The sequence below is a fragment of the Erythrolamprus reginae genome, chromosome 3 (genome assembly GCF_031021105.1).
Source record: "Erythrolamprus reginae isolate rEryReg1 chromosome 3, rEryReg1.hap1, whole genome shotgun sequence".
Classification (NCBI taxonomy): Eukaryota; Metazoa; Chordata; class Lepidosauria; order Squamata; family Dipsadidae; genus Erythrolamprus; species Erythrolamprus reginae.
In genome coordinates this window covers 221,210,577-221,227,303 of record NC_091952.1, presented here as the reverse complement: position 1 = coordinate 221,227,303, position 16,727 = coordinate 221,210,577, and the positions used below count along the sequence as shown (strand labels likewise).

At 37.7% G+C, this 16,727-nt stretch overlaps 2 protein-coding genes across 2 annotated transcripts in view; one reads left to right on the top strand and one right to left on the bottom strand.

Moving 5' to 3' along the window:
* Window positions 1–3,821: 3,821 nt before the first annotated feature.
* Window positions 3,822–15,575, bottom strand: LOC139165066 (fatty acid-binding protein 5-like). Its single transcript, XM_070747981.1, has 4 exons — window positions 15,132–15,575; window positions 12,871–13,043; window positions 4,208–4,312; window positions 3,822–4,053 (listed from the first exon to the last, which is right to left on the bottom strand). The coding sequence occupies exons 1-4, from the start codon at window positions 15,208–15,210 to the stop codon at window positions 4,003–4,005; spliced, it is 408 nt and encodes a 135-aa protein (XP_070604082.1). The 5' UTR covers window positions 15,211–15,575; the 3' UTR covers window positions 3,822–4,002.
* Window positions 15,416–16,727, top strand: part of PAG1 (phosphoprotein membrane anchor with glycosphingolipid microdomains 1) — a 213,952-nt gene continuing 212,640 nt past the window's right edge. Inside the window, exon 1 of the mRNA XM_070747978.1 lies at window positions 15,416–15,451. The gene's annotated coding sequence lies outside the window, so the exon portion shown is untranslated. The remainder of the gene's footprint in view (window positions 15,452–16,727) is intronic.

Here is a 16,727-nt window from a genome sequence, read left to right as displayed (position 1 = left end):
CTTGCAGACATTTCATTACAAATTAGGCAATATCTTCAGTTCTAGTAGGGAGTGGGGTTTGATCTCATTTTATATACTAGTGTCTGGGTCACTTAGAGTGGGTGGCAGTGGCTTTGGTGGCTGAGACCAAATCCATCATTTACTAGCACTGATAATGTTAACTAGCTTGGTAATGAAACTTTTGTAAGAACATAACTATTCTGGACTCATGACAAGCTAGGAAGCAAAGGCAGCAGAACATTAATTCACCAGGACATACACATGTTTAACTCTCCTTTGTTGAACTTACATTCTGAGGTGGGTTCCTCCCAGTTCGTACTGGTTCTGTAGAACCGGTAGCAAACCAGTGGTGACACCACAAAGCTGGTTCGGTTGGTGCTGATCCATGGACATAATGTGCACAAAGCCTCCAGTTGCTGGTAGTTTTTGGCTGCCTTCTGAGCAGCTCTGCTGCGATACCGTCTCTCCAGTCCAGCAGGCCAGGTCTGGCTGTGAACGGCACTGGCAAGCAATGGGATACACATGTGCAGCTGGCACAAAGAACATGGCAGTGTGACAGGACTTCACTTCAGGCCTCTTTTCTGGCCTGTAGTTTTCGGCACAAGAAGCCTGCAGCCTCTGCCTCTTTTTCAGTGCAAGAACCCTTCAGGCACTGCTGCTGGCTCAGTTCTGCCTGACAGAAGTTGCAGCTGCAGGCTTCTTGTGCCAAAAACTACAGGCCCAAAAAGAGGCCTGCCTGAAGTCTATTGGCCACCGTGTTATTCACACCGGCGACACCCCCCCCCCATTGCCTGCTAGTGCAAGTGCGCATGGGGCCACACCCCATTGCCAGACCCAAGCAGGAGAACGAAATGATGCACTGAAGGGACTGCTGGTTATATGAGCATGGCTTTGTGGGGGTTCATGTGACTGTGTGGGCGTGGCCAACTTGATGTCACTCACAGCAAGTTTCCACCCCACCTTACCGTGAGTGATGTTGTGTTGGTCACACCCACTCAGTCACATGACCCCACCACCAAGCCACACCCACCAAGCCACACCCATAGAACCAGTATTAAAACACTTTGAATCCTACCATAGAACCTTATGTTGGGATTCTTTCTAAATATTGCTATCATTTGATAGACCAGTGGAAATTTGTAATTCAAAATACATTTCACTTTTGGGAGCTATTCTCAAACATGCAGGAACAGACACACCCTGCAATATCCTGATTTACTCACATCCAAGACATACAAAGGCTTGATTAAAATAAAGAGAACAGTGTTGGAACAAAATTCACAGTACAATGGAATAATTCATTTTATTAAGACCAAATATTGTTTTCATAATTAGCAATGTTACTTTTACTGTAGTGATCAACCCATTAATTGGTAATTGTAAATTCTTTTAAAAGAGTAGTAAAAAATACTTCAAGGATTACTTAAGAAGAAGGGGGCTGATTGGTGCCAAATAGCCAATACCTTCAATTCAAAATTATTGATTGATGAAAATTAATGCCAACCTTCTACCTGCAATGAACACAGCTTGCTTTGACTTATTTTAACTATAATTGTTTGAATTACACATTGTTCTATGTGCTACTATTTATTTACTCAGAGCTGTTTAAAATGAAAAATAATATATTTCTTTGTCACATGAAAAATAGAACTGACATTTGGGGAGAAGTGGGGAAAAGTAATTCTGACTTCTGGGTATCACAGAAAAAAAAATCAAATCCCAATTTACTTTAAATTGAGACAAAGAATTTTAAGAAATAAAAGAGAATTCCTTCTATATGCTAAATGTCACCTAAATAACAATTTTTATATTAGCTAAGAGATAGCATTTCAATCTGAATGATATGATGGTCTTTTGTTCAAAATGAATAATATGCAATATTTTGGATTCACTTCCCAAAAGGTTATTTACCATATGCATAGACATTTATGTGATTTTGGGGGAAAGATGCAGCTATTTTAAAGAGTTGTAGATAAATACTATGTTTCAGATCACATGTTCCCAAGTATCACTTTGGAGCCAAATCTAAAGATCTGGATACCTTTACTAAATATGATCGAGCAAACGTTGTATGCTGCATGAACTTTGGATTGGATGGAGGTATAATTATTTACAAGTAAGCCCTATTGACTTCAGGTGAATTTACTTTACTGGAGATGGAGGGAATAAGATTCAGGTTAAGTCTTTCTCATCTAAAACCATTATAAAACATATTATTAAAGCAAGAGCTGCAAATTGCTCTGAGTAAAGAAAACGACGCATTGAATGTAAATGTTTTTAAAGTTAAAAACCCAATAAACTTTTTTCAAAAAGAAAAAAGAAAGAAAATGAGGCATTGAAATGTACAAATATATTTCAAAACAATGACAATGTGATCACTGGTGTTCAGTTCTAAAACAATGTTTAAAAATGTTTATTGCTCTGGAAAAAATTAAATAATCACAAAGAAAACATCTTTGTTTTCTTAAATCCCTCCAGGTTCCAAGAATAATTTTTTCATTCCAAAGATAGGACTTTAATAAATAAATTAAAATAGTTGGAATCCACTGGTGTATGTTTAACCCAAGCAATCTGCTCCAGCCATCTGTTCTGAGCAGCTTTAGAAATTATAAGATTCCATGAGCATGGTTAAACTATCAAAGTAAAATTTGTGGCTTTACTGGAGTCACTTCTTCATGGGAACTGCCTGAGGTTCTAGCACTTAAAGCTACAGAACATTGGGAAAAAAGAAAACATCCTACAAGTTTTTGCATCAGAATCAAGAACAAAGCTGGATAACAAACAAAAAACAAAAAAAAATGCTTTCTTACCACAACTTTTGGGACCGGTTGTGTGAAAAAGAGCTGAATTGAAAACCTACAATCACTGATTTTCATTCAGACAACTTTCAGCCATTTGATCCAGAGATTTCAATGGCCTTGTGTAGTTGTGTAAGGCAAGAATTCCCTCATTGGAAATTGATTACCTTTCCCAAGCTCTGCAAACTTTCCGTTCTCTATGGAATGCCAGTCTTGATGTGTTTCCTTTTGAAATGCAGCATTATTTATAAATAAATTGGCTCCGTGTTCAAAGAAAGACAGTCCTGAGCATCATACAAGAGCTGGGATCAAAGCAAATGCTGGAGGCACAATGTTTGCTGTGTTATAGTAGTCTTCTGATCTGGTGCAATTCCAATAGGGTAGATCTGCAAGAAACTGTTTCTAGGTTGGAGAAGGAGTACACAACAGCAGTGTTTCCCAACCTTGACAACTTGAAGATATTTGGACTTCAACTCCCAGAATTCCCCAGCCAGCATTCGATGGCTGGGGAATTCTGGGAGTTGAAGTCCAAATACCTTCAAGTTGCCAAGGTTGGGAAACACTGCACTACAGTATGCCAGTCATAGCCACTTGTCCATTTTTTCTGACTTCCTGTGTGTGTTTAACTGCTGTTCCAATGATGGCTTACTGAATTTCCAGTTTCCAGCAGTTCAAATTGTTTTTCAACTCAATTGCATACATAGAAGGAATTTTGGTGTTGTGTTTTTAAATAAAATAAGTAGATGCACACATTATTCTAAATCATAGTCTCATTTAATCATGATTTGTTGAATAACCCACAATGGCAAGTTTCAGCATCATATTATAAATAGAAACAAGTTATGTAATTACTTAGTTCAGTGTATTGTTACTAATAAGATCACATATCTGTGCCCAGCATTCTTTTTTAAATATATTTTAACACTTTTCCTACTATTTGATCTACGTAATTTCAATTTTCCAAACTTTCTTAAAAGGGCAAGGGGAATATTTCACAAATAATAACACAGTTACAATATCTCGTTTGAATTTTTAAATTTTTAATCATTGTCAACCAAGGACTTTAAATTGGATACAACACTGTTTCTTGCACATGATGTTTTTTTTTTTAAAAAAATCTAGTTTAGAAAGAGAAAGAAAAAAAATGTGGACTCGTCCTCTTTCAAGAATGATCTGCCACTCTCCAACATAGATATCTAGTTCTTCATACTTTTTGGTAAACACGAGTACATTTGACACCGTTCAAGACACATTCCTGAAAAATAAAAAAGATACATTCATTCTCTTTTTATAAAATAGATTGTTTGGAAGCAGGATAAGGTAGGTGGGTAATTATGATATTTGAAGTAAGTTACATTTCATTTATAATGTAAAAAATTAGCATAAAAGTCAGAGAAAATTCTACTTACAACTATCAGTTTCCCATCTTCTATCTTCCTTGTTATTGTGGTTTCTTTGCCATCCCACTGCTGGACCTGAATCAATACATTGTTGTCATCTAAAGTGATCACGGTCTGTAAAAAAAGACAGAACTTTAATTTTAATAGTGTACTCCTTCCTTCATGTGTTGATTTTCTATTTGTCTTGAGGCTAAAGGGAATGAAACTATAGTTTTTAGGCTTCTGATTCTACAGTGTGTCACACAAACAAAATCAGAGGCAAACATTCAGGCACTTCATGACTGCAACATCTTTCTTTTTTTAAAAAAAAATCATTAATTTTTTGCATAATGACAGTACAAAAGACAAAACAAACATAGAGCATAAAAAGGGTGTTCTATACATCCCCTCTCTTTCTCAGAAGTTGTTTCCAGAGCTTTGAATCCTACATCAAATACTCACACCTTTACAACATTTCCAAGACATTTTTGCATCCCATACTTATCTATTACTTATATTATTGTATTCCGTTCACTTTATTGCTTCAATTTTAGATTATTTTTTCTATTTGCATGTAATATAGTTTCATATATTGTTTCTTTTTTCTATCCAGTTGTAGAATTTGTCCCATATTATATAATACTCTGATACTTCCTGCACTTTTAACCTTCTTGTCATCATGTCCATCTCTGCACATTCAATAAATTTTCCAATTACCACTTCTTAGTTATGGATTACTTCACTTTTCCATTGCTGTGCAAAGATTATCTTTGCTGTCGTTAATATATGTATGATTAAATATTGAATTTCTTTTTAATAATTTTTAGAGAAAATACCTAATTCTGGAGTTTTTTCAATCTCAATGTTCATAATTTCTTAGAACCATTTTGCAATTGTATTCAAGAATTTTATATTTCTTGATTCTTCTCCACCCACTCCTTTCCATAACATTCTGACTGATGAAGAACTCTGGAGAACTGAAAGTGTGCCCAGTGTTATTTGGGTTCATTCCAATAAAAGGACTACCCAACTATACATTTATATCTATTTGTTTAAACTATTATTATCTAGGGAAAGGCTTGCCTAAATACTGTCCTTCCTGCTCATACAAAGTGTTTTTCCTGAGTAATAACTTATTTAAGCTTTGTAACAACTACATGGTTCACCTAACCGCATGCAATATTTGATTACACACTGAGGAAAATTTCAGCAGGTGCCAAATTTGTAATTATGTGGAAAAGTTCCTTTCATCAGATCAAAGGAGACAATACTTTCATACTACTTTAAATATATCTGCTATCCCCAGTTCTCTGTTAGGTTTTTAGAATTATGGCTTCTCTCCAAGCCTGCATCCAATCTTATTCTTAAGCATAACTTCATCCAAGAATTCCACATCCTACTGACTGACCAAGTTCTTCCCCCCGAAGGCGAGGGCAGAAAGACAAAACATTCTTCACAAATTCTCCATGAGAACAGCAACACCCTTGGCCATCAGTGTATAATCGGAAACACAAGTACAGTTTAAAAACATCAGTGGAAAACCTAAACATATTGTGGATGCAGCTGTACATTTTTTTAAACTGTAAAACCTGCAGCAATCTTTGCCAGTAGCTTGAAGAATAGCCAAAAACATTTTGAGCCAAAATGGATGCCCACAACACCCTCTACTAAATACTTGAAGGATTTGATCACTGGGAGGAGGGGTTCCACTTTGAGAACATCTCAGTTCATTGACCCATGATGGACCCGACTATATTGTCCCCACTGCTACTCTCAATATCCCCCCAAAATGTATTCCTCTGACTCATAGTAAAGTCATCTTTCATCATTATGATATATCTACTGTCAGCGTTCTACAGTTCCCAATGAAGAACCTTTATTTCCATTTTTTTCGATACAAAAACATGTTTCGCTCTTTGTTGTTATTGTTGTTTAAAACGATGAGTAAAACTGTGCTTTTTGTGGCTAATCTGGAACACTCACATAATACTCCTCTATTTTATCCTGCTGTGATTGAGGTTTCTGAACTTCCATGATGGTTGCAGGCTCTAGTGACACTGTGATTCCTACTCCAATAGTTATTTTTTTAAAAAATAATAATAATTGTAAATCAATGGAAAACTGCTTTAAATTATATGAAATTGTTTCCTATGATCTTAACATAAGGTTATTGCTTATTTAATGAATAATACAGATATTTTGCTCATATGTTTTCAACTTGTCCTATATGACCTGCTCATATTAGATTAGATGGTTTTCCATCTGCATTAAAAATTCTTATATTATTCTAATTATGCAGGCAATCCTTGCAACTGAAATTGAGAACAGTGTCACTAAGCAATGCAATTGTAAAGCATGATATCACATGACTGTGTGGCACTTCTAGTTGCCGTTGTTAAGCAATCAACACTTAACCTACGATATTAAGTGTGGAGTTATAAAGGTGCTGAATAAGGAAACCTATAATCAATCCTTGTGGTTGTGATCTGGGTACTTGGCAACCAGCTGCAATTATGACAACTGCAGCATCCCATTAGCACATGATAATCATTTGGACTACTGGCTAGCTTCCCCATTGATTTTGCCTGCTGGGGACTTCTGAAGTACAGCATGTAGCTAGGGTGTGTGTGTGTGTGTGTGTGTGTGTGTGTGTGTGTTTGTGTGTGCTGTGGACATATGCTTTTTTGCCTTGCTATGTCTTTTTTCTATTCTTCTTTTTTTTGTAAGCTAGTTTGCTATTTGAGATATTCAGCAAGTCTTCATGGTACACTAGTTTCAGGGCATCTTCTTTACCATCTTTCAAATATTTTTTCAATGCCATTTTCTTCTTCTTCAACTATCTCAAGTACTTCCAACATTCTTATTTATTCATTCATTCATTCATTCATTCATTCGTGATATTTCTATGCTGCCCTATTCCACCAGGACTCTGGGCAGCTAACAATAATCATAATTGCTAAAAACAAATAAAAATGTGACCATAGTAAAAATAGCAAATAATATGCAATACATAAAAACACTAAAAACCATGCATGCCCTCACTCATTTCTAATCTATGCACACCATGCAGTGACAAGGTTGTCAACATCACTGTGTGGGTGATGAACATGATTCATTGTCATGGTTTTTCTGGTCTTCCTATCCAGGACTTTCAGTTCTGCTTGAGCCCAATCCACTATTCCAGCTGCGTTCATTTCCTTGATGGCATTTCCTCCACTAAGCTTAGATTATAAAATGTATTTCATTTTCATGTATGGGGTCTAAATCCCATCACTACCAGTTCACGCATGCGCAGAAGCATCCAGGGTGGGTGAGCGGAGCCTTTCGTCACTGCCACTACCGGTTCATAGAACCATACTATATTTTTATAATGTTACTAATATTAAATTATTATCTTTTTATATAGTATTATTAGTTTAAGTATTTTATATTTTATAGATAAGAAAATTAATTAAAGTTATAGAAACCATAAACTATAAACAATAGAGTTAAATTTAATAAGAATATAGAGTGTGAGTGTTATATTTCTGAATCAATCTGATTATAGTTAGACTTTTTTTTGGTATTAGTTAGACTTCTGTGATAAGCGGAGCAATGGTAGCTCCTTGAATGTTGAATGTTGTTTGTCTTTGTAAGTCTAATGAAAAAAGAAAGAAAAAAAAGAATCGTACTATACCAGTAGTAACCTACCACTGCTTCTAACCTTTGTTTTTACTTTAGTGTGCTTAAACCTGCCAGATATCACTATTATAGTTGGTCACATTATTATATTCCCAAGAACATGGGATGACAGAAATTCTTTGATGATGAGGAGGAGGATTGACACACAAATGTAAAATCACAAGTCTAGTTCTTTAGCTGGTGTTGGTCTTCATAGATCAAATTCTTCCCAAGAATCTAGGATGTCATAATGTATATGCAGAGATCCAAGAACACCTTTTGTAATTGATAGAATGAAATTGTGTCGATGTGCAGATTTTCTAAGTGCCATCCAAGACTTTTTGGTATGTGCTGACCATCACTGGGACCACCACAGCAGCCTTCTGCCATAATCTTTCTGATTTTTAGATCTTAATACAGTACTTTGCAATCTTCTCCCATTCTTTGCCTTGCATTCTACTACTCTTTGGATCACCACATGTCCGTTGTTTTCTTTTTAATTACAGTTCTATTTGCATGCCAGACCATTTGTTTTATTTATAGCATTTATTTTTTCTTTTCCTTTTTTCTTCTTTCTTTCTTTCTTTTTTTCTTTCTTTCCTTCCTTCCTTCTCCCACTTCATGGTGTGTTTCTGTTACTCTCCTCCAGGAAGAAGCTTCAAAATATCTATGGTAGTACTACTAGATTCTGTAACAGCTTTGCTCCTTATGCCATCCATTTTGTAAACTTACAGGATTTATCATTATTTTTTCCCATGTATGTATTTATTTATTTAATTAATTAAGTAATTAATGTAATTTATATTACATTACATCATTACATTACATCTGGGCAGCTTACAGCAAAGAACATCTAAAAAACAATTTAAGAATAATTTATATGTATAATGTATACATTCAAACTAGGCTGTGATGTCTCTCTGTATCATATCTATGGATGTGGGGTATAAGCATAATGGTTATCTGTTGAGAGCTGAATGAACCAAAATTTCATTTTAATGTATGCTGATTAGTGGACATTTAAAGCAACAATAAAATGTCTATTCTACTCTATTCTGTTCTGCTATTATGTTATGTTGGAACTCCAAATTGAATATATATGGTTAACATACACAACTCATATCTGGACCTGTTTAACCACTATACTTGTGCAAACTCATCTGCATTTAGACCAAAGATGATAAGAATGATTCACCCAACACTTGAAAGATGGCAAATTTCGAAAACCATGGCAGTGATGGCGAACTTATGGCACATATGCTACAGCTGGTATGCGTAGCCATATCGGTACGTGCAGCATTGCCCTATGTCAGTTCCATCATGCATGCAGGTGTTGGCCACTTATTTTCAGCCTTTTTGGCCATTTTTGCATTATGAGTGTGGGCACACACGCACACACTATTGCACATATACACACCTTTTTGGCACCTGAGCCAAAAAAAGGTTCGCCATCACTGAACTATGGGATATTAATAAAAAATAAATCTACAATACTTGGAATCTAGAAATTGATGCATGATGTACAAATATGTTGCTTGAATGATCAGCATTGAAATTCAATTAATATATTCAGCATCACTGTCTACCTGATTCTGCATAAGATCTAAGCCTCATTTCCAAACCCATTAAAATGTTTTCAATAAATTAATATTTTCTACTTCTTCTGCCCCGAGTCTGCGGAGAGGGGTGGCATACAAATCTAATAAATAATAATAATAATAATAATAATAATTATTATTATTATTATTATTATTATTATTATTTATTGGATTTGTATGCCACCCCTCTCCGTAGACTCAGGGCGGCTAACAACAATGGTAAAAACAACATGCGACAATCCAATACTAAAACAGCTAAAACCCCTTATTTTAAAACCAATCATACATACAAACATACCATACAAAAATTGTAAAAGCCTAGGGGGAAAGAATATCTCAGTTCCCCCATGCCTGACGACAGAGGTAGGTTTTAAGGAGCTTACGAAAGGCAAGAAAGGTGGGGGCTATTCTAATCTCTGGGGGGAGTTGGTTCCAGAGGGCCGGGGCCGCCACAGAGAAGGCAATTCCCCTGGGTCCCGCCAAACAACATTGTTTAGTTGATGGGACCCGGAGAAGGCCCACTCTGTGGGACCTAACTGGTCGCTGGGATTCGTGCGGCAGAAGGCAGTCCCGGAGATAATCTGGCCCGGTGCCATGAAGGGCTTTATAGGTCATAACCAACACTTTGAATTGTGACCGGAAACTGATCGACAACCAATGCAGACTGTGGAGTGTTGGTGTAACATGGGCATATTTAGGGAAGCCCATGATTGCTCTCACAGCTGCATTCTGCACGATTATTATTATTATTATTATTATTATTATTATTATTATTATTCCCAGACAAATGGACTAATATATTTAATAATATTTATTAGATTTGTATGCCGCCCCTCTCCATGGACTCGAAGCGGCTTATGTAACACAGCTTTTTGCTCACTTTTTCCTCTATGTGTATAAAATAAATGACTGAAAAATATATATTAGAGTAGGCATCCCCAACTTTGTGGCTATTAACATGCCTGACAATATAAAAAAGTATCACTTGGGAAGGCTTAGTTAGAGACAATTATACAGAAACATAAATACTACATACAAGTTACCCTCAAGCTGATCAATTTTCCTGGTTTATACAGTGGATCCAGGTAAAGATAATATTTGTAAAGTTCAGCCTACAAAACTGTTCTCTATTACATGTTCTTGGGTTTGAGCTTTTTTTCTAAGATTTTTGTTTGTTTATTTGTGGTAATTTCTTTTGCAGACATGTGTAAGTAAAATGTTATGAGTTTTATCCCTTATTTTGCAAATGCACCGGTTCTTAAATCTGGCTTACATTCAGCTCAAAGGGCTAGTTCAGCAGAGCAAGCAGAAGTTGGCTGTAACAATTAAAACAAACACAAAATGACAGGGAAGGGATACACATATCTGTGTGATTGTATACACCAGAACAGTGGCGACAGTCCTCTAGATGTGATCCCTGATGAATAGAAAAATGGATTTTACAATATGATGGTTCCTGACCACTGGACTACTGTCCAGAAAAGCTCTTTATTCCAGTGCCAAATTCCATACCTTCCCATATACATTTAACTATTTATGGCAATGGTGACATTGTTTTATGGCCCAGAGCCACACTTTACATTTTTCAGGAGCAAAAAACCTATAAAACTGGATTTTGAAAGAAAGTAGATTTGTTAAAGTAACAGAGACAAATGAGTTTTAGAAACATAGAAACATAGAAACATAGAAGTCTGACGGCAGAAAAAGACCTCATGGTCCATCTAGTCTGCCCTTATACTATTTTCTGTATTTTATCTTAGGATGGATATACAGTATGTTTATCCCAGGCATGTTTAAATTCAGTTACTGTGGATTTATCTACCACGTCTGCTGGAAGTTTGTTCCAAGGATCTACTACTCTTTCAGTAAAATAATATTTTCTCATGTTGCTTTTGATCTTTCCCCCAACTAACTTCAGATTGTGTCCCCTTGTTCTTGTGTTCACTTTCCTATTAAAAACACTTCCCTCCTGAACCTTATTTAACCCTTTAATATATTTAAATGTTTCGATCATGTCCCCCCTTTTCCTTCTGTCCTCCAGACTATACAGATTGAGTTCATTAAGTCTTTCCTGATACGTTTTATGCTTAAGACCTTCCAAGAACTGAGACCAAACAACATCATAACCAGTGGTGGGTTTCAAAGTTTTTTACTACCAGCTGTGTGGGCGCGGCTTTGTATGTGTGGTGTGGCTTGGCGGACATGGCTTTGTGAGCATGGCAGGGGAAGGATACTGTAAATTTCCTTTCCTGCCCCACTCCAGGGGAAGGATACTATAAAATCCCCATTGCCTCCCAGATCAGCTGGGACTCAAGAGGCACAGAATGGATGGGGCCAGGGCCAGTCAGAGGTGATATCTACTGGTTCTCTGGAGTCTGGACTATTCAAAAATTCCCGCTACCGGTTCTCCAGAACTGATCAGAATCTGATCAACCCCGCTCCCCGATACTGATCCAGGACAAATTTTACTTGAGCATAAATGCACTTTTCTGCCACCTAGAAAAGTGGCAATCAATGCTGTTGGCAGTGCAAATGATTCTGCTGGTACTCAGTGGGCATTCTTAAGCATGTGGACTGAGCTTAAGATCTCAAACTAGTTTTGTCATGTTACAAAACACAACAGCATTATTCAGATCAAAAGAGCTTAGCAGAGAGTTCTTAAATTTGGAGAAATTAGGCATATAGATTAGATTAGATTTATTCAATTTGTATACCGCCCCTCTATGGAGACTCAGAGTGGCTCACAACACAAAACATGATACAAATCCAACAATAAAAAAGCAATTTAAAACCCTACGTATAAAAAACATTCCGTGTCTACGGAGAGGGGTGGCATACAAATCTAATAAATAAATAAATACATAAATAAATAAATAAATAAATAAATAAATCATACATCTCAGACCTTGTGTAAAATGGGAAACGGCCTGGGGGAGTCAATTTCCCCATGCCTGACGGCAAAGGTGGGTTTTGAGGAGTTTGCGAAAGGCAAGGAGGGTGGGGGCAGTCTTAATCTCTGGGGGGAGTTGATTCCAGAGGGTCGGGGCTGGCACAGAGAAGGCTCTTCCCCTGGGTCCCAAAAAATAATTATTGTTAATAAATAATTATGTTTATAAATATCAGGATCACTAAGTGTCTCATTCCATGGTGAGTACCAGTAATAATGGTGAGTTAAGGGTTGTTAAGGGAATGGGAAATGGTAATTTAGGGGTTTAAAGTGTTAAGGGAAGGATTGTGGTACTGTCCATAGCCAAAAATGGTGTATTTACTTCCGCATCTCTACTTCGCGCTAATTCGACTTTCGTGGGCGGTCTCGGAACGCATCCCCCGCAGAAATCGAGGGAACACTGTATTTGACTTCATGAGCCAAATAGTTAAAAATCAGTTTAGCATGTCAGATATTTGGTGTGTTCCATGCGTTGCAGTCTCATTTACCTGAGTTTTTCGACCATCTATCGTGTTTTCATCGAATTTTTCATTTAGCTTGAAGTTGAATTCTGAGGTCTTGAAAGTGCTTTCAGTTTTGACTGTGAAATTATCATCATTCTTGCTGATGATAACATCTGGCTTGGCCATATTTCCCATCTTTCTCATTGCCATACCCACACCTGCCAAAAGGAGAGAGAATTTACTTTTAAATAGGTTCAGCCAAGCAGAGTCATTATATAGACACTCTCACACAAGGTTAATTATCTTTTTAATTATCTAGCATGAAAGGGAGTTTTCCCGTCAATGAGCTTACTGTCCCTTTTCATTAAATTTTAATTACACATCGCCCTTGCAAAACTCTGTCAAACTCAATCTAACCTAAAATGAGTTCTATTCAGAATTAAAATGCTCATATGGAGAAAAGCACAAATTCACAAGTCTGCAGGAGGATTGGAACAAAATCATTCTATAGTATGTCAATATATTTCTTACCACTGCAATCTATTGCAGCAACTTCTGGTAAGGCAGAAAAAAAAATACAGAGTAATTACTTTGACTCCCATAAATATGAAGTTTCTGTCATTCCAGGAGTCTGGAATGACTTGGAGACCACAAAATTGCCACCTTTTAGATTGGCTTATATTTCCTGACTGAGTTCTGTATTTTTCCATGTATAGTCTTAAGGCAGGAATATTGGTTAGGAATTGCATGTAGCGTGGTATTCCTGGTTGAGGAATTACATTTTATACATGGTGTACAGACCAATGAAAATGTAGCAAATTTTAATTTAAATGAAACTTAGCTTACTGTGCAATATTTTGGCTACAGGAACCACATGTATTCACCCTCACTGAACTCTATATTTCAGCGAAAGGGTTCCAGAAAGACAGGACTATTCTAATAAAATAGTCATAAAGATCTTAATTCTGTACACTTTCTAGCTTCTATCTCAGCAAGAATGATGACTAAATTCTGTCATTGCTAGACTCAATTTTGTCTTCCTTGGCATCAAGTTACAGGAAATTTGCTCATCTTGCAACATTTCCAGTGATACATCAAACTATTTGAAACTCCCAATTATTAGAACCATATACACTATTCTTTTAATATAGACCTGAGCATACTCAGGTAAAATGCAAGGAACATAGCATAGCATATATCACAGAAATCAATTTTTCTAAGGAAAAAAAAAGTCCCCTTCAAGAAAAGAGCAACTGTGTTCATTTAAAGCAAAGGTCTTCAAATGCTGACTGGAGAATTCTGAGAGTTGAAGCCCACAAGTATTAAAGTTGCCAAGTTTGGGGACCCCTGATTTAAAGCCACTCCCCACATGCTCAACTCATTCAGTCCTGCTTTCCTTCTCTCTCTTACACACTTTTCATATGCAGCCCATCTGCAATCTTAAGTTTGCTCATCAGCTCCACTGAAACAATGTCTCTTTGTGTGCTTGTTACAAAAGCTATTTGCGAATGCCTTTGCAGACCTTGGACAGAGAGCAATTTTTAAGATCTGAAAAAAAGAGAGACAAAGCTCATAATTACGTATTTCCAAATCTTTATAGGCTTCCAGGAGGAGGGAAAAAAAGCTTTTTTGTTCTTCATCTATCACTCTAACCTAAATCACAAAGTCATATGCCTGTTTTAGTGAAATGGGGCTGCATGCTGAAAAACACATTTTTCCATAGCAATTGAATGGAACACCAAGTATTGCATACATATGAAGCAGACTACACAGAGAGAGAGATACATAAGAGTGAGGCAGAGAGAGGGGAGGGGGCACACTACATATATACCAGACACTGAGCTACAATCAATATTTCATTTTGATCCAAAGCAGCCATTTTAAACAGACAAAGCCACCCTTTCTCTTTAAATTTTTTTAAAAAGTGATGGACACAGGGTGGGGTGAATTACATAGCTTTTAACAGCAACCCTACATTTTTTTTGGTCCATTGTATTTAGGAGTTTCACATGCACCGAGGAACTGCCATCTGCATCTTGGAATAAAATACAAGACTACAAGAATGGAACATATACATAAGACAATGTGATGCTGCTGTTATTATTATCGATTGCCCTATTTTTCCAGCCATTCTAGCCACATCCTTATTTTAAAACGTTTTGCCCAAGAGGAATTAAAGGTCTGCAATTCTTTGCCAGGCGAATAATTAATTTTTCTACTCTTATCATTATTCCTTTGCATTATTATTTTCTCCCCCCCCCTTTTTTTTTTTTTTGACAGCACTCCCAATTCCATTCCCTTCTTACCTAATTCCTTCATATAATCCTCAAAACCTTCACTGGAGATCAGGCGCCATTTGCCTAAGAAAGCTTCCACGTTAGCCATTGCGCCGAGCTGGAGAGATGCTTAACAGTCGCGCCGCTGGGAAAGAGAAGATCCGAGTTTAAAGGAGGCTGACAGGAAAGACACCCAAGCAGAGCCGGAGAAGCAGGGTGCTGGCCCGGGTGCCTTTATATAGCTGTCTCCGGCATGGGCGGCCGGCTAGGGCCAATGGAGAAGAGCGACGTCAGCGCGGGTCGCCCTCGCGTTGCGCTTAGCCAGAGGGAAGCTGCGGTTGGCGAGGCTGGTGAGCGGTGGAGTGGCCAAGTGGTTGGTTCCGCTTGGTTGGAAGGGAAGGTGCGGAGGGCTCGCTGGAGGACAGTCGCGCTGCCGCTGCTGATGCTCGGAAAGGCGCCGGGCATCCCCACCGCAACTCCGCCCGCCCCCCTTTTCAGTAGCGAGACCGGGCTGGGCTCTCCCTCAATTCTGGCGTGGTTGCGCAATTGCCTTACCCAAACTGGGCAGGGCTAGGGGTGACATGATAGCAGGGTTTCAGTATCTTACAAAGAAGGAGTCAACATATTCTCCAAAGTATCTGAGAGCAGGACAAGAACCAATGGGTGGAAACTAAACATGTCCTGACAGTTAGAACGGTTGATCACTGGAACAACTTGCCTCCAGAAGTTGTGAATGCCCCAACACTGGAAGTTTTTAAGCAGATGTTGGATAACCATCTGTCTGAAGTAGTATAGGGTTTCCTGCCTAAGCAGGGGGGTGGACTAGAAGACCTCCAAGGTCCTTTCCAGCCCTGTTGTTGTTGTTGTTGTTGTTGTTGTTGTTGTTGTTGTATTAAGAACATAAGAAGAGCCATGCTGACTCAGGCCAAAGCCCATTAAGTCCAGCATTCTGTGTCACACAGTGGCCCACCAATTGTCCTTGAGGATCTTGAGCAGAAAGAGAAGGCAAAACCCTCCCTTTTCCCTGACCCCCAACAAATGGTACTTGAGGGAATCCTGCCTGCTTCAACCAACATAGAGGCGGCACATGGACATCCGTTTCAATAACCACCAATACACTTGGCATCCATGAATCTGTCTAATCCTGCCTTGAAGCTATCAAGGCTAACAGCTATCACAACCTCTTCTGGAAGTGAATTCCATAAGCCAACGACCTATGGGTGAAGAAATATTTCCCTTGATTTGTCCTCACTTTCTTACCAATGAGCTTTAGGAAGTGAACCCTTGTCCTAGTATTGTGTGATAGAGAAAATAATTTTTTGAGGGCTTCCAAGAGGCGAACACGACTGCAAGGAGGCTTTTAATACCCAACCCTTATTACCCAGCAAAATTTTCAGAAGGGAGGAAGGACTTTCACACTGTAAAAGCTTTTATATTCATCCTTTCTTTATAGCTGAAGCGAGAAAGGAAGTTCACGCTGTAAAAGTTTTGAATATTGATAGTGATTGATTTTTAATGTAGTTGGGTTTTAGACTAGTTAGTTTTAAATTTAAATTGGATTTAAGATGTTTTTTTTGTCTTATTGTCTGCTAAGCTTACAAAACATTTGTCAGACCAATCCTAGAA

Coding starts and splice junctions, on each gene's coding strand:
- LOC139165066 (XM_070747981.1), bottom strand. CDS start 15,210: ATGGCTAACGTGGAAGCTTTCTTAGGCAAATGGCGCCTGATCTCCAGT. Junction 4,313..12,870: donor TAGATGGTCGAAAAACTCAG/GTAAATGAGACT, acceptor CTTTTTTTACAG/ACCGTGATCACTTTAGATGA. Junction 4,054..4,207: donor AAGATGGGAAACTGATAGTT/GTAAGTAGAATT, acceptor TTTATTTTTCAG/GAATGTGTCTTGAACGGTGT.